Below are 15,608 nucleotides of genomic sequence, written 5' to 3' on the forward strand. Positions count from 1 at the left end.
CACACACAGGCCTGCTCACTGTCTGCCCACTCGCTCAGCAGGACGCATGAGCAAATATTAGGCCAGCACACCCAGACGGTGCCGGCATTTAGTAACAGATACTGAGGACTGGTTTTCTAGTAAGTGATGATTTTGCGGTGAACTTTGTTTAATTCTACCCGAAACACCCGGTAACCGGTGCATGTGTGTGATTGATAGTGTGTGCTGTGAGAGGCAACAGGCATTATGGATGTAATGACACAGCACCCAGACAGCTCAGAGCCACATAGCACTCACTATGATGGATGGAGACACAGCACATGCTGCCCCAACTCCATGTTTGCACTGTCTGTCTCTCCACTGCTCTTCTTTATTTCCTTCCCTCCTTCCATCTTTTTTCTTTCTTTCTGCTTATGTGGTTCATGTACATGTGCTTTTATGTGGCTCTGTGCATTTCTACATGTACGTGAGTGTGTGTGTGTGTGATAGATTGGTACCCCGTATTGAGTGTGACGTGGCTCATTGATGTGCAAAGCAAACACTGTTCATTTGCATGCATGCCTCTAGAGGGGAGAGTTAATGAAGCCTCGGTTGCCAGGAGTGCATGTTTTTTATTATAGAAGGAGAGAGAGGGAGCATGCAGTGTGTGTGCTCAGTAATGTATCCCCCTCATTAAGGGTCGAATTTTGAAGAGGAAACTAGAAAATGCATTTCTTGCAGAAAATGCATTGTGTATTCTGACACCTCAAATGCTTGTAATTGCTGGAAATGCAGAAATGCTGAATGAATTGTTTGAGAAAATAGTAATCTGTGTTACTACTCTGCCACTGAACATCCTGCTGGTGTTGAAAGCCACTTTACCACTGTCATAGTAAAGCAAAGTAGATATAACCAAGTAACATTTAAGACCTTTTAAGACCTTTGTAATACCACCTGTTCAACTTGTTAACACAAATAGCTAACCAGCCAATCAAGTGGCAGCGACTCAATGCAGTTAGACATGTAGACATGATCAAGACGACCAGCTGAAGTTCAAACTGAGCATCAGAATGGAGAAGAAAGGTGATTTAAGTGACTCTGAACGTGGCATGGTTGTTGGTGCCAGATGGGCTGGTCTGTCAGAAACTGCTGATTTACTGGGATTTTCACACACAACCATCTCTAGGGTTTACAGAGGATGGTCCCAAAAAGAGAAAGTACCCAGTGAGCAGCAGTTCTCTGGGTGAAAATGCCTTGTTGATGCCAGAGGTCAGAGGAGAATGGCCAGACTAGTTCAAGATGATAGAAAGGCAACAGTAACTCAAATAACCACTCGTTATAACCAAGGTCTGCAGAAGACCACATCGGGTGCCACTCCTGTCAGCTAAGAGCAAGAAACTGAGGTTACAGTTTGCACAGGCTCACCGAAATTGGACAATAGAAGACTGGAAAATGTTGCCTGGTCTGATGAGTCTGGATTTCTGCTGCCACATTCAGATGGTAGGGTCAGAATTTGGCGTAAACAACATGAAAGCATGGATCCATCCTGCCTTGTATCAACGGTTCAGGCTGGTGGTGGTGGTGTAATGGTGTGGGGGATATTTTCTTGGCACACTTTGGGCCCCTTAGTACCAACTGAGCATGGTTTAAACACCACAGCCTACCTGAGTATTGTTGCTGACCGTGTCCATCCCTTTATGACCACAGTGTACCCATCTTCTGATGGCTACTTCCAGCAGGATAACGCACCATGTCACAACACTCAGATCATCAAACTGGTTTCTTGAGCATGACAATGAGTTCACCGTACTCCAACGGCCTCCACAGTCACCAGATCTCAATCCAATAGAGCACCTTTGGGATGTGTAGCCGACAAATCTGCCACATGGCAATATGGACCAAAATCTCTGAGAAATGTTTCCAGCACCTTGTTTAATCTATGCTACAAAGAATTAAGGCAGTTCTGAAGGTATAAGCAGTCCAACCAGGTACAAGCAAGGTGTACCTAATAAAGTGGCCAATGAGTGTATATATAAGGTATATAGTAAGGCACTTTAAGACATTTTAAGGACCTGTAGACACCCTGTAAAAGCTGTAGCAGAACTACTTTTAGCGACCTACACACAGGCCCGCCAAATAGTAAAATACACACAGGAGATATTCACATAAGTACTTACTCTATGCAAACAAACCAAAACATAGTGCTAAACAAGCAAACCAAAAATATCTCACCCAGTGGTAATATGTTGCTTTTTAATGCTGCCATTGGTTTTGAGTATTCCTGAGTTAGTCATAATATTTAATAATCTAAACTCCACTGCTGCTTCATAAGGGATACAGTATCCTCCAGTCGCCCATATTGCCACTGACACTAATGAATTCCCTGGCTGCACTCGGCATGGCTTTGATGCCACACTGAATCTGCACCCTATGATGACTTCATCCCAGTGATCGGGGGTGCAATATAATTCCCTAACATAACATGGATTTGTTTATTTTGAACATAAAAGGGGACATTATTTTTCACAGCTTTAAATAAGGTCGTCCCTCCCCCATACACTCATTATATACTTGATGTCTAGAAGACTGCTCCACTGAGGTAAAACTCTGATACAGTGATGTTTCTTACAGAGGTGACGGTGAGTTCAACAACAGGAGGTGTCAGTTAATAGATCATTGAAATTCAATGTATAAAGGAGTAGCTGACATGTTGGGAAATACCTTTTATCCCTTTTTTGTTGAGTGTTAGATGATAAGCTTGATGCTACTCTTACAGAGACAGTGCTGTTAGCTTAGCTTAGCACAAAGACTGGAAACAGGGGGAAACAGCTAGCCTGGCTTTTTCTAAATGTAACAAAATCTGCCTGACAGCACCTCCTAAAGCTGTAGTTTGTAGCGTTTCTAAAAATAACTTAGTGTCATATTTCCTGAAACTGTCATATATCCACACAGCAGCACATGACACAGATAATCTGTGAAAAAAAATCACATTCCTCTGTCTTCTCTGTTGCCGTGTTGTGCTTCTATAATGGCCTTACCGCAAGTGAACAAAAACAACCAATCAGCGCAGAGGAGTCTCTAATGCAGCTGTCAATCATGTCAATTACTGCTCCTGAACTGCGGTCAAACTGTCAAAGCAGACAGCGCTCATCAAATACGAGTCAAGATTCTGTTACCGCGTCGCCTATTTCTCGCCTCAAATGTTTTAGAAACTTTTTTGTTTATTTTTCAGCTGCGAAATGAAAAAGTTTGTGAACCTGCCACCATGCTGGAGACAGTCACAACAAAACAAAACACCAACATAGTTGATCAGCGCTGTCTAGTTTGACAGTTTGACCACAGTTCACAAGCAGTGATTGACATGATGAGCAGCTGCGGTGGGGACTCCTCTGCTCTGATTGGTTGTTTTCTGTGAGCCGCTGCATGCTCTACAGGGAGGAGGGAACCTCTTTTTTTTTTTTTACAGACAATCTGTGACATATACATGCGTGTGGATGAATCTGAGGCGGCACTAGTACATTTGGTGCCCTATAGGTGAGTTGTTTGCTGCAGCTCAGCAGTCAGACAAACTGCATGCTCATTACCAAAATGCAAATAAACAACCTAGCTAACAATAAAAAAAAAGCTTAAAAATATTTGCTTTTAGTAACATGTTGTACACGTGTCACACGAATTAATAATCCATAAAAAAAATACTAATTAACTTTAAGAATAAACAATAAAATAATATATGACATTGTTAAATTATAATAAAATGTACAAATTAACTTTCTAATTGAACCAGGGATGCACCAATTTTGAAATTCTGGGCCGATACTGATACCAATGTTTGAAATAATTTAAAAATAATCAAATAAAAATTAAAGATTAAAATATATATATATGTATATATATATATAGATAGATAGATAGATAGATAGATAGATAGATAGATAGATAGATAGATATTTATTCATTTTTTGTTGTAGTGAAACACAGAAATCTACACTGACAAAAAGTGAACAGTTTTGAAGTCATTCAGTCCTTCATTACACTACCTTTGTCACCAAAAGCTACATTTTACAAGATTACATTGAACGCATCATGAGAACGTTATAATTTACCTTCGTCCAATGCTCATTTTTATGAATGCCTCTGTGAGCTGTTTGTTGCAGCCATAGACTGTAAAAATAATAACATGCAGAAATTTAAGACTTAGTAACATTTAAAGGGGATTGTTCTAAAAAATAATTCAACCCCCCATACAGTTACAGAATGATGAAATAAGCCAAAGAGACAAAAAACGTTTTTTTTGACGCAGGCTGTAAACATGTTTATTTTAGCTGTAAAGTTGGGCATTGTAACGTGAGAGTCTATGGGGATTTGCTCTGTTTTGCAGCCAGCCTCAAGTGGCCAGTCGATGAATTGCAGTTTTTGGCGCTTCCGCATTGGCTTCACTCACTCGCCCTGGAGGTTGTGACATTTTAACATGGGAGTCTATGGGGATTTGTTGTGGCCACCGGCTGCTGAGAGGTCACTATTACTAGCTCTCCTCCTGCTGATTTCAACATGGATTTGTTGGTTATTTATTTATTGATTTCTCTCTATATCCACTCCTCTCAGTAGTGTAGTAGTAGCTGAGTGGGCACCAGAGAGCTTTTGTCGTTTTGACATGATGACGATACAGCATGCTTCAGGGTTTATGTGACGCCGAATAACCCGCCCATCTCCTCCAGAGAGCAGGTGAAGGAGGGGGCGGCAGGAGCCAAGAAAAAATAGGCCTGCGCTGGGATGAAACGACAGTTCTAGCAAATATGACAAGAAGTTATTTTTATAGAAGTTATCAACTACAGCTTTAAGCTCACAATAAATATCTTTAAATATAATCTCATTTGTTGAAAACACCAAAGTGTAAGATGATTGTGGAAACCAAAGAGGAGTGGAGCCTGGGTGATGTGATGTTACAGGCAATGTAGTAGTGGTAGAATGTAGGACTGGGCCCCAGACTGGAGGTGAAGGGCTGTCAATAATGGGGGAAGATATGAAAGAGAAAAGATTAGATTAAAAAAAAGGAAAGTATGGGGGAATGTCCAAGTGTATTTGCATTTCAGGATCCATGTATGTATCCGTGTCCATCTTTTCGCTCTCTGTTGTCTCCTTTTTGGTTTGTTCTCCTCAAAGAGAAGAAACTGCTAGCTTGCATGCCATATCCTGAAGGTTAGGAATTTAATATACACTCTTCAAAATGATTTTTCCACTAGCCTTAGGGTGTCATATATATTGTATACCTACATTTTCTGCTTGTGCATCTAAAAGCCAGACCTCTGAATTCAACCTTTTCCTTTTCTTCTCTGTCACACCGTGACCATGTCCTGACCTGGACCAACAGAAGTGGCTTTTGTGATCTTTCTGTCATCTGAACACCTGCTTCCTATCGTACACTCGTCTCACACATGTGACACGCCGCTGCCTATAGAAGGCGATTTCATAAACTTGCCTCCCACTTTACCCAGAAAATCCAATTTTCTCCAGCTGAGCAAAGGCTATTCCTGGAACATTTATAGGGTGGAGATCAAATTGGAGAGTTGAAACCTCAATAACGTATGAATCCGCTGTCTCTTTTTTCTCTAGGCATACAACATACATATGATATAGCGTATGAGTGTGTCCGCATTGACACACACACTTTCCTTGCTACTCATGTGGGGGCTCTTCTTTGAATATAACCCATTCCTATCCCATTTTTTATCAGCATACCATGCCCAATATTAACCCTTACTCTTGGGCTTTTTTGGCCTTTATTTGACAGGGCAGATATGTGAATAGGGGAGAAAGAGAGGGGATGACATGCAGCAAAGGGCTATGGCATGGCATTGAACCCACAGCCACTGTGGCAAGGACACAGCCTTTGTACATGGGGTACCAGGTGACCTAGTGGGCACCCCAAGCCTGACTAATTCTAACCTAAATCCTAAAATCTTGTCTCAACCACAAAATAAAGTTGTGGAGACTGGCTTTTTAGTCCACAGAATGGAAATTGTTCCCCACTACGCAAGTGTGCCACCAGCTTTGGGTCCCCACACTCACATATAGTTTCTTTCATCTCACTAAAATCTGACTTCAGCCCTGGATAGGTCCCAGCAGCTCAGCGAATCTATGCATACTCATTACAGGCTACCAATAAACAGCATCCTTGAAAGAGAAAGAGTGTGAGGAGTCATGGCACCCGGCCCAGATTACGGCCAGAGAGATGTCTCGGGAAAAAATGACAAAGTCACATCGAGTTCAAAAGCATGTTAATAAACCCAGCTTGCACTTTTGCTGATAACAGACACGGACAACACTGTGTGCCCATCCCTATCCCTCACTCCTGCCCCTGTGTTTGGGGTCAGCGGAAAGGTGAAGTGTGTAACCTTGGGGCCAGACGGTTCCCCAGCAGGCTGAGGGCCATGCTGAGGAAGTCACTCCATTCTGCTGTCCCTCCAAGTCACTGCTGACGCAACACATCCCACTGCACACTAATTACTGAATATCTAAACACATACACACGGGTGCACGGACGCTTGAGTCTCACACAGCCGCAGATAAAAATACACACGCACAGGCCAAGCAGCAACAGTGCAGCCTGGTGTTTAGAGAAATTCTCCTTTAATTGGATTCATGTTCAAACTCATCATGAACCGTGTGTCCTGGTGGAGTATCCTTGTGCAAGGCACCCAGCACTTTATTGCTCATTGTGAGTGACACTATGATAAGAGCACCACCCAGGTGCTGAAAATGTAAAAATAGAAGAAAAGAAAGTTGTTCAAATATAATGCATAATTCAGACCACAGTTAAGATATTCAACAGACCAACCTTAAGTCATTGACATTCAACTTGAGCTGTGCTAATGTCACAGGGACTCTGGAGAATCAAATTACTCTGAACCACTCAAGGTAAATGTCACCACATGATGATGAAATGATCAGCAATGTACTTTTTTTCACAAACAGGGCAAATGCACTCTGTAACAGATGCACATGTGTTACATTGTAATCTGAAATTGTTTCACACAGAACATGAATTACAACACCAGGCAACATCAAATGCAACTGACAACAAGAAGCACACACAGGGCTGTCAAACAGATCCTGGCCCAGAGTTTGTAAAGGCACACTGAGTAGATGCTTTCTTGGTTGTAAAAATGCTAATGAAGCAAGCACGCTGATTTATTTCAGCATTAATATTACTGATATTATCACAAGAAGGGATGTAAAATAGAGAAAACGTTCAGCCACCTTGTCTGATTTCACAGTGTAAAGTCTAAGCAGTAAGTATAACTAATTAGACAATTATAAAGCAGCAGCCAACAATGGAAGACGACACAAAAGGACTAAATTACAGTGCACACGTTAAAGGAGCTGATGGAATCATATTTGACTGGAGTTGTACCTTGTGTAATTCCATATGACAAATAAATAATTGAACGATTGATCGATATGTACAGGTAACAAGTACGTACGGATACACTTTGCAGCACTCAGGTGAGGTCAGGGCTTCATAAGAAGGACGTGACCTGGTGCCAGACTGTAAGCAGCAGGCATCCAAGAGACACACTGTGCATTCCAATCCCCATACTGCCACACTATATAGTATGCCAGAAAAAGATTTAGTATGTCCAAATCCATAGTGTGTCAAATGCAGTATGCCAAAAATACCGATTTTGCAGTGTACAAGCCAGCATGCTCCTCTGGCCATTCTGACCCACCCGCAGCAGAAGCTACGTCACATTGTTTGAACCATGGAGAGATGACAGCTGATTGACAGCTGTTAATAGTTGCCTTGATGGATGACAGCGCATTCAAGTTGCTGATGACCAGTTGAATAGTAATAATAGGAATATTGATTGTTAGGTGAACCAAAATAATCATGAATATTAAAAACAATAATAGGACATAACTATAAAAATGTAATGTATTTTCATTGTTGCGGCACGGTGGTGCAGTGGTTAGCATTGTCGCCTCATAGCAAGAGGGTTCTTTGATCGAACTGGGGTGAGGGAGTCCCTGTATGTGGAGTTTGCATGTTCTCCCCGTGCCAGTGTGGTTTTTTCTCTGGGTGCTCCGGCTTCCTGTCAGGTTAATTGGTGACTCTAAACTGGCCGTAGGTGTGAATGTGAGTGTGAATGGTTGTCTGTCTCTATTAGTGTGTCTCAAATCACATACTTCCGTTAGTACACGCCCATGTAGTATACTATATGCACTGTGTACTCATTGGCATAGTGCGCAAATTCTGACAGGGTAGTGTTGTTTCAAACCAAACACGGCCGTTGTTTACTTACCGGGAATGACGACCGCAAATTAGCTTGTTAGCAAACTAGCATTTGCATTTGCGTTATCATTCGCGGTACTAAATCATTACAGACTGCTACATTAACCCAATAAACATACTGCTGGCTTATATCCGACAACAGTATAATGGTACTTAGTGCAAAAAACACATGTATAATCTATATATTGTTGCTGTCCGATGGAAAGCATGTATCTCCACTTTTGACGATTTTGGCTTTCTATGCGCTTTGATGGACACTTCTGACACCCAATAAAGTAACAAGTAATAAGTAATAAAACGTCTTTCCATTGGTCATCTCGATACCCAGCGCTAACGGTTGCTAGGGAATATTATGGACACTCCATGCACTGTAGAAATGCAGCGACGTTCACGGTCGCACAGTCCTCGGCCGCCATTCCCAGTTTGAAAAGTGGTCCCTCCTCTTCCGCTATGTGGCCAAGATGGCGACCATTGAGGATGAGAAATGTCCATAGTTCCACACTCAACCTCTTGACCGTTTTGGGTGCACCATCCGGGTACTCATAGTGCACTGCATTTTTCCATACTTCTCAGTGTGAACTCACTCATGCACTCAAAATATTAAGTGTAAGTACAGAAGTACGCAATTTGAGACAGCATATGTGTCAGCCCTGCAATAGTCTGGCGACCTGTCCAGGGTGTACCCCACCTCTCGCCCAATGTCAGCTGGGATAGACTCCAGCAACCCCGCTACCCCTAACAGGATAAGCGGTTACAGAAAATGAATTAAATTACATAAATTGCGAAGTAACAAGAGCTGTCTCCGGGTTGATCTCCCTGTCTGGCAAACTTGGTAAGCGACATTTGTTTTATCTCCAAGGTAACGGATATAGAAGGAAGAGGGTCAGGGATTCATGTTATGAGACAGTGGTATGGTACCTTGGTCGGCGAGCATGTTTACAGATAGTAACTGACAATCCTGAATAGTATACCTTTGATAATTATCATACTGTGAAAAGACACATTTCCAAATAAACCTTCCAATTTGGTAAGATACACAACAGCTAGAGATATAAAGTAAATCCATGTGTAATGCATATTAAGTAGGATCCCTCAGTCAGACTTTTACATTAATGATTATACTTCAAAGCTATTAATTCGGAGCCTTGGGACACATGAACTGGTTAAATCAAAAGACTGATTATCAAAACCTTGATAGGTTTGTTCAGACATAAAAAGAAAAGCATCAATTCATTTCATTTAGAGGTCCCTCTATTCATTTACATCCCAAGGACACATGGCTCAGCCAAGGGACAGTAGACTACAGGACTAGAGCCCATTATTCTGTATCCATCTTTTTTTAAAACCCATCATTTAACCATGGGCAAATTTGCTGGAGGCACAATCTGTAAACAACATTTCATAATGGGTTGGTGTGTCACTTGTATCCATGGTTACCACTTGGGTTTGTGTGTTGGTGTGTGTGTGTGTGTGTGTGTGTGTGTACTCACAGCCATCATAGATGTCAGTGGGGATGTGGACAGCCGTGTGGTTGTGATCAGTCAAACGTTTAAATGACAGGTCCTCTTTAAAGTCTGGTCGAATCCTGTATTTCCTTCCTTCTGTCTCATTTGCATCCAGCTGAGGGGGAAAACAATCAGGATGCAGACAGTAATGCTGATTGTAAGATACCATACAAAGCCCCTTTAATCAATCTGCTGAAGCATCGTTGCATGCAAGAAAGTGTTTGAAAGGGTTTGTTTAAAGGCACGTGATAATGTCATCGCTGCACTTTTTCACAGCGTCCCAGCTCGTTTAAGAATATATGGCATCATCAAATGTATCCGTAATGATATCCTGCTTTTTCTCCGTCTTATCATCTTCACTTGGGAGGAGTAGCAGGAGACAGCCAAACAGTCTATACCCCTTGTGATTTATAACTCTTAGCTTGCATTCAGCAATTTACATCAATGAGAGCAGTACAGTCAGTTGGATATATGAAGAAAAGCATGATGAGATATGGAGGGAAGAACGCAGGGTAGGGAAGGAGTGAGGTGGTGGCGTGGAGGGAGGGAGGGAGGGAGGGAGAAAACGCAAGGGGGGGGGGAGGGAGAGAGAATGCGAACAGTTGCTTCCTAATAAAGCAACAGTGTAGCCAGCTCATACATCTCATCTGTCAATTAGAGGAGAAACATGGCAGAAACCTCTTCACCTGAGAGAGGGTGGGAGGAGGGATGACGGAGAGGAAGCTACGCTGGAAGAAAAGCCTGGAGAAGAGGCAAAAGAGGGGAGGGATTGCAGTAAAAGGCTGAGGCAATGATAGAAAGCGAGGGTGAAAAAATAAGATAGGAATGTGGTGAATAGGAGAGCGAAAATGGAGGAGAGGAGGGACGATAAGGAGGTGAAAGGGAGGACAAAAGAGAGACGGTGTGGCGTAGCAAAACCGTATTACCGGCCCATGTCTGAGTGTGACCTGTGTGTTTACAGGGGCTAAAATGGAAGGAGAGCAAATAGGCGGAAGGGAGAAAAAGCACTCTCACATTGTCCTTCGCGTTGTAGTAGGAGATTTCATCACCCTGTAAACAAGTCACACAGAAGCACAAATATCACTTTGTGGCTGCTTTAGGATGTTGCACAAAGAAGCGTAACATTTACGCAATCATGAAACGCCTAATCCATTTCTAAACAGTCTTTATTTTGTAGGCAGGCAACTCCATTAGTAAAATCATCCAGTTTTATGTTAATGAAGACTCCAGACTGTGCTACCAATCAAATGAATACTGTATGAGTTAAGCTGAGTATGCAGTGTTTCTCTTTTTACATCTGTGTCTGTGTGCCTACAGCCATTTGCAATGCTCCAGGGAAGCATTTTCCTGCCATTGAGAAAGCAATATGGTAATTCACATCTTAGACACATCTATAACTGTCTCTGTGACAAGTATTTTTTCCTGACCACCGCTTCACTCTGCGTTATAATTGCGTGCCACTGTGGTTCTTAGAAAGCCGAGTATCTGTCATCTAAAATGAGAGGCATGATGCGTCACAGCACAGTGTATAAAATGCAATAAACCAATTTAGTAATGGAGCTGTAATCACTGCTAACGACACACAGATGCAAACAGATAAAACCTATTCAGACAATGAAAGGAAGTTAAGGCCAGTAAATCCAGACTAAGTGTATGACCATTAATGTTTGTGTGTCTCCCTGTGTTTTACCCACATACAATAATGGTATACACACATACACAGGTATTCCTATAAGCGTGCGTGTTTGTATTGTTGTGTCCCTCCGTTACCTCAAACTCGTCTTTCCACTGATGCGCCATCTGGAAGTTCTCAGCAGCTGTGGCCAGTTTCTGGGGAGTGAAATATGACAAGGATTTAGATTGGAAACTGCACAAGGTATGCCTCCTTCACAGCGTCAGTCTAATTATAGAAAACCTGAGCAAAAGAGAGCACGTTCGAAAAGCACGATGGAGACCATCCCAGAGACAGAGAGGTGATTATGATCTCACTCTCGCGGAGCTCAAACCACAGGGCTATCACGGTCTTACAGCACTGTCCGCTAAAGGCCACACCACGGAGTGTCGTACTGTCAGAATGAAAAGGTTGTACTGTAAGGGAGCGGTGTGTTTGTGTGTGTGTGTGAGGGAGACAGGGAGCGTGGAAGAGAGAGAAATGTAGAGAAAGGGGAGGTCAGCAGTGTGAGAAACAGCAGATCACTGCATAAAGTCAAGTACAAATGGATAACCAACCCAGAGGCTGTCAATCACATTGAACAGTCCTGAATAACAGCAGGATATAAATGTAATTAACCTCACCTTTGCTCCACACATCTCTCTCACATGCACACGCGCTCACAACGAGAAGTGATAGAGAAAAAGAGAATAGTGGTAAGAGTAGTTCATTTATCGTACTAAATCATGTCTTACACAGTACAAGCAATAAAAAGGGCAAACTAAACAGCACATATTTATCACTCTGGGAACAAACGACTGCCTTAAGTGCTCTGAAAGCATCCAGGGAAGTATTTATTCATAACGCAGACATCATGAGTTTGGAATTGCACTTAAAATCATGCGAGGATGCTGCGATATTGAGACATATGGAGACATTGCTTTGCAATTGCATGATGCATTCAACGCTTTAACTGGCTTTTTTTTTATGATCTTTCACAGTTTGATTCTGTCTTCATCTCTTGCTTTGAAGGGGAATGAGGGCAAAACCGAGAACACTAACAAGAAAACAATGACACATAAAAGGAGGGAAGCAAGAGATCTGATTTCTGCATTTTATAGTTGATGTGTGAAGTAATTTCACTTTTATTGCGTGTATTTTTAAAGATTTTTTCGAAATGTCACTACTAATGCCCGGCTCATTGAAATGCACTGCAAAAATGCCCCATCAAAATGAAGTGAACATTCAAGATGTGAGCTTTCTTTTGCTTGTTTGACAGTTTTCAGGAAGTGATTGACATGACTGACAGCTGTGTTAGAGACTCCTCAGCTCTGACTGGTTGTTTTTGGTGTGCTGTCATTGAGCATATGCCAATAGAGGCAGTATGAAGAGGAAGGACATGATTTTTTTTTTTTTGGCTTTTTCTTATTTGATATGATAGGTTCAGAGTGAAAGGGGGGGAAGGAGGTGATGACATACAGCAAAGGGCTGCTGCGGCAAGGACAAAGCCTTAATACACGGGGTGCCTGCTCTACCAGGTGAGCTACTGGGTACCCAGGACATGATTTTTTTAACAGATGATCTGTCATGTACTCATAAAAGGTACCAGCTGTAGCTTTAAGTGATTTTCACTTGACACAGTTTCTTAAAATAAGCCAGGATGTCCAACAACCAGAAGTCTTAAAACAAGACCAAGTTGCCTGAAATACAAGTAGTACCTGTACATAGCCTTGAACAGCCAGGATTTTTACCTACAATCTTTAGGCTGCAAGACATGTGCTAACCAATGAGCCACTATGCCAAAAGCCAACTGGTGCTGTGGCTCTAACCATAGCAATGTCCATCAACGGGTCCACCATCAGATTGCTCAGAAATTTTGTACATGTCATTGTTCCATAATGATGTATCCGAACGACTTCAGTGATCCCCTGGATTTTCCTCTAAAGCCACCATCGGGTTGGCCTTTTCATTTTGGACTGGATAGATTGCCATCAAGTCTGGTAAAGATTTGACCCTCAGAGGATGAGTCTTACAACTGTTGTGAGCTGGCTGACTTTTCTTCCAGTGTTGCTAGCAGGACAAAGTTTTGACATATACCATAAACTTTCTCAACATGCGCTGCATGGGTTGGGACTAAATTTGGTACAGACATCCATGATCCTAAGATACATTGTAATGATTTAGTTATTTTTCCTCTAGCGCCAGCAGCTGGCCAAATTTTTCACTTAACCAAGAGCAAATTGCCCTAAAAAAAAGTTAAGTGCTAATCTTGTCTTAATAACTAAACTTAAAAAAGGCAGCACCTGTACAGAGCCTTGCCCAGCTAGGTTTTGGATATGGGTGTAACAATCCATCGATCTGGATATCAATTCATTGATCAACTATCCAATATCATCGATATTTTGAAAACCGGTGTCACCGTCCAACACCAGCAGGCAGATGGCAAGCAGTCAAGTGAGAGATGATGAGGATAACGTTATTTACTTGGGAATAAATCAGCAGTGTGGAAATATTTTGGATTTTGGAGAAAAGGTCAACAGACAAAGTACATTGTGTTATATGGGCATATAATATCGTCTCATATCAATCGCAGGCTCCTGAATCGCATCGAATCAAAATTGTATTCTAGCAGACTTTGTGATATCTGCAAATATCGTATCGTTGTCCAAAGAATCAATATAATATAGTATCATGATGAAACTGGTGATTTATACCCCTATAGCTTTGGACCTACAATCTTTAGGTTAAAAGAGTGTGCTAACAAACTAGCTAACATGCCACCACATGTTACCACAACTGGTGCTGTGACTCTAACCACGGCAATGTCAATCAGTGGGCCCACCATGTTGGTCAGACTGAAATATCTTAAGTCTAATATCGAAAAAATGCTTGCATCTTAAGGGTGCTAACATAGCATTTAGCTCAAAGCAACACTGGACCTACATCCTCACAGGTCTGCTAGCAAGGCTGTGAGCTCTTAGTCTGATTTAGTAACAATGAGTGTTGTGAAAAGTCATCTTTGACAACATATGTGACCAATAATGATGCAGTTAATTCAAAGTTAGTATGCTGTCATGAAGTGATATAATTTACATGTCTCATGATTGCTGTAAATATACAATACATGCTGGTTTCTGTTATTTTGATCATAAGAGAAAGATCGAATGAATATTCTGAGACTATAGGCTTGTATAATATTTAATGGGATGTAAACCATCTGACACAAAACTTCAAGTGAACTAATGCCTAAACCTCGAAAGCAGATATGTTGTCCTAAGATAAAGTTGACAGTAAACCGTCATGCAAACCAAAACGCTACAACTTGATGATGGTTTTGTCTTGAGAATAAGTGTCAAAGCATACCTAAGATCCTGCAACAGATATGTCACATGTAGTTAAACATAATCCCAAATAAGACAGAGCTATAGTTCGGTCAGGACATGTGACATTTACTTGAATGAAGCCAAACAGCCTTGCTTAGTGAGCGCTTAATAATCCAATCCACAATTAAAATAAGTCGTATTAGATTTTGAATCTAAAAATCAGACTACCTCACTAAGAGACAGAGTTTTTGCAGTGTGGAAGAGTTAAATGGTTTCCATAAAAGAACAGTGAGAACACAGAGCAGACAGCAGGCAAGGAAACAAACAGAAACTGACACTATTGCACAAGGCTGTGTAAGTTCACCCAGGCAAATCCACACAGATCAAACCTTTGCCTGACTCCAGTCTGCCCTTCTCCAACTGTACAAGGTAATGACAACCCTGTGGAGGAAAGCATTACCCTTAAATAAACCCACCTGTCTGACACACTAACTTCCTTCACAACAGCAAAGTTATCATAGCCTCAGAGAAAATCCACTCTTGGATGTATTTTTAGTTAATAGACGCAATTAGAACTGATGACGGTAAATTGTATTTATAGCTGAATCTCTGTCTGACACCCATCTGCTGGACTCTGCAAGCAGGAGAGTTTAACAAAGGCCATGTCTGATCTGTGCGTGAGCAATAACTGGACGAGATGCTTATAGTATATGTCACTCTGTGCTTTTACTGAGTGTGGGTATGAATGTGTATATGTGTGTCTGTGGCCATGTGTCTGCTGTCGGCAATGATTCCATTCTTGATCAACAGTCCCATCCCTTTGGCCTCCAGTCCTGGGCTCTGTTCCAGACCTGTCTCCACCTCCTCTGCACTGGCTGTCA

General features: G+C 41.8%; 1 protein-coding gene across 1 annotated transcript in view; it reads right to left on the reverse strand.

Annotated features, from left to right (window-relative positions):
* The window catches only part of LOC125887227 (voltage-dependent calcium channel subunit alpha-2/delta-1), an 86,533-nt gene that overhangs the window by 44,164 nt on the left and 26,761 nt on the right, over window positions 1-15,608 (reverse strand). The window contains exons 4-6 of the mRNA XM_049573897.1: window positions 11,524-11,583; window positions 10,768-10,803; window positions 9,739-9,868 (exon numbers count right to left, since the gene is read on the reverse strand). Of these exons, the coding sequence (XP_049429854.1) occupies window positions 9,739-9,868; window positions 10,768-10,803; window positions 11,524-11,583 (226 nt within the window). The remainder of the gene's footprint in view (window positions 1-9,738; window positions 9,869-10,767; window positions 10,804-11,523; window positions 11,584-15,608) is intronic.

Source organism: Epinephelus fuscoguttatus, linkage group LG4 (genome assembly GCF_011397635.1).
Source record: "Epinephelus fuscoguttatus linkage group LG4, E.fuscoguttatus.final_Chr_v1".
Taxonomy (NCBI): Eukaryota; Metazoa; Chordata; class Actinopteri; order Perciformes; family Serranidae; genus Epinephelus; species Epinephelus fuscoguttatus.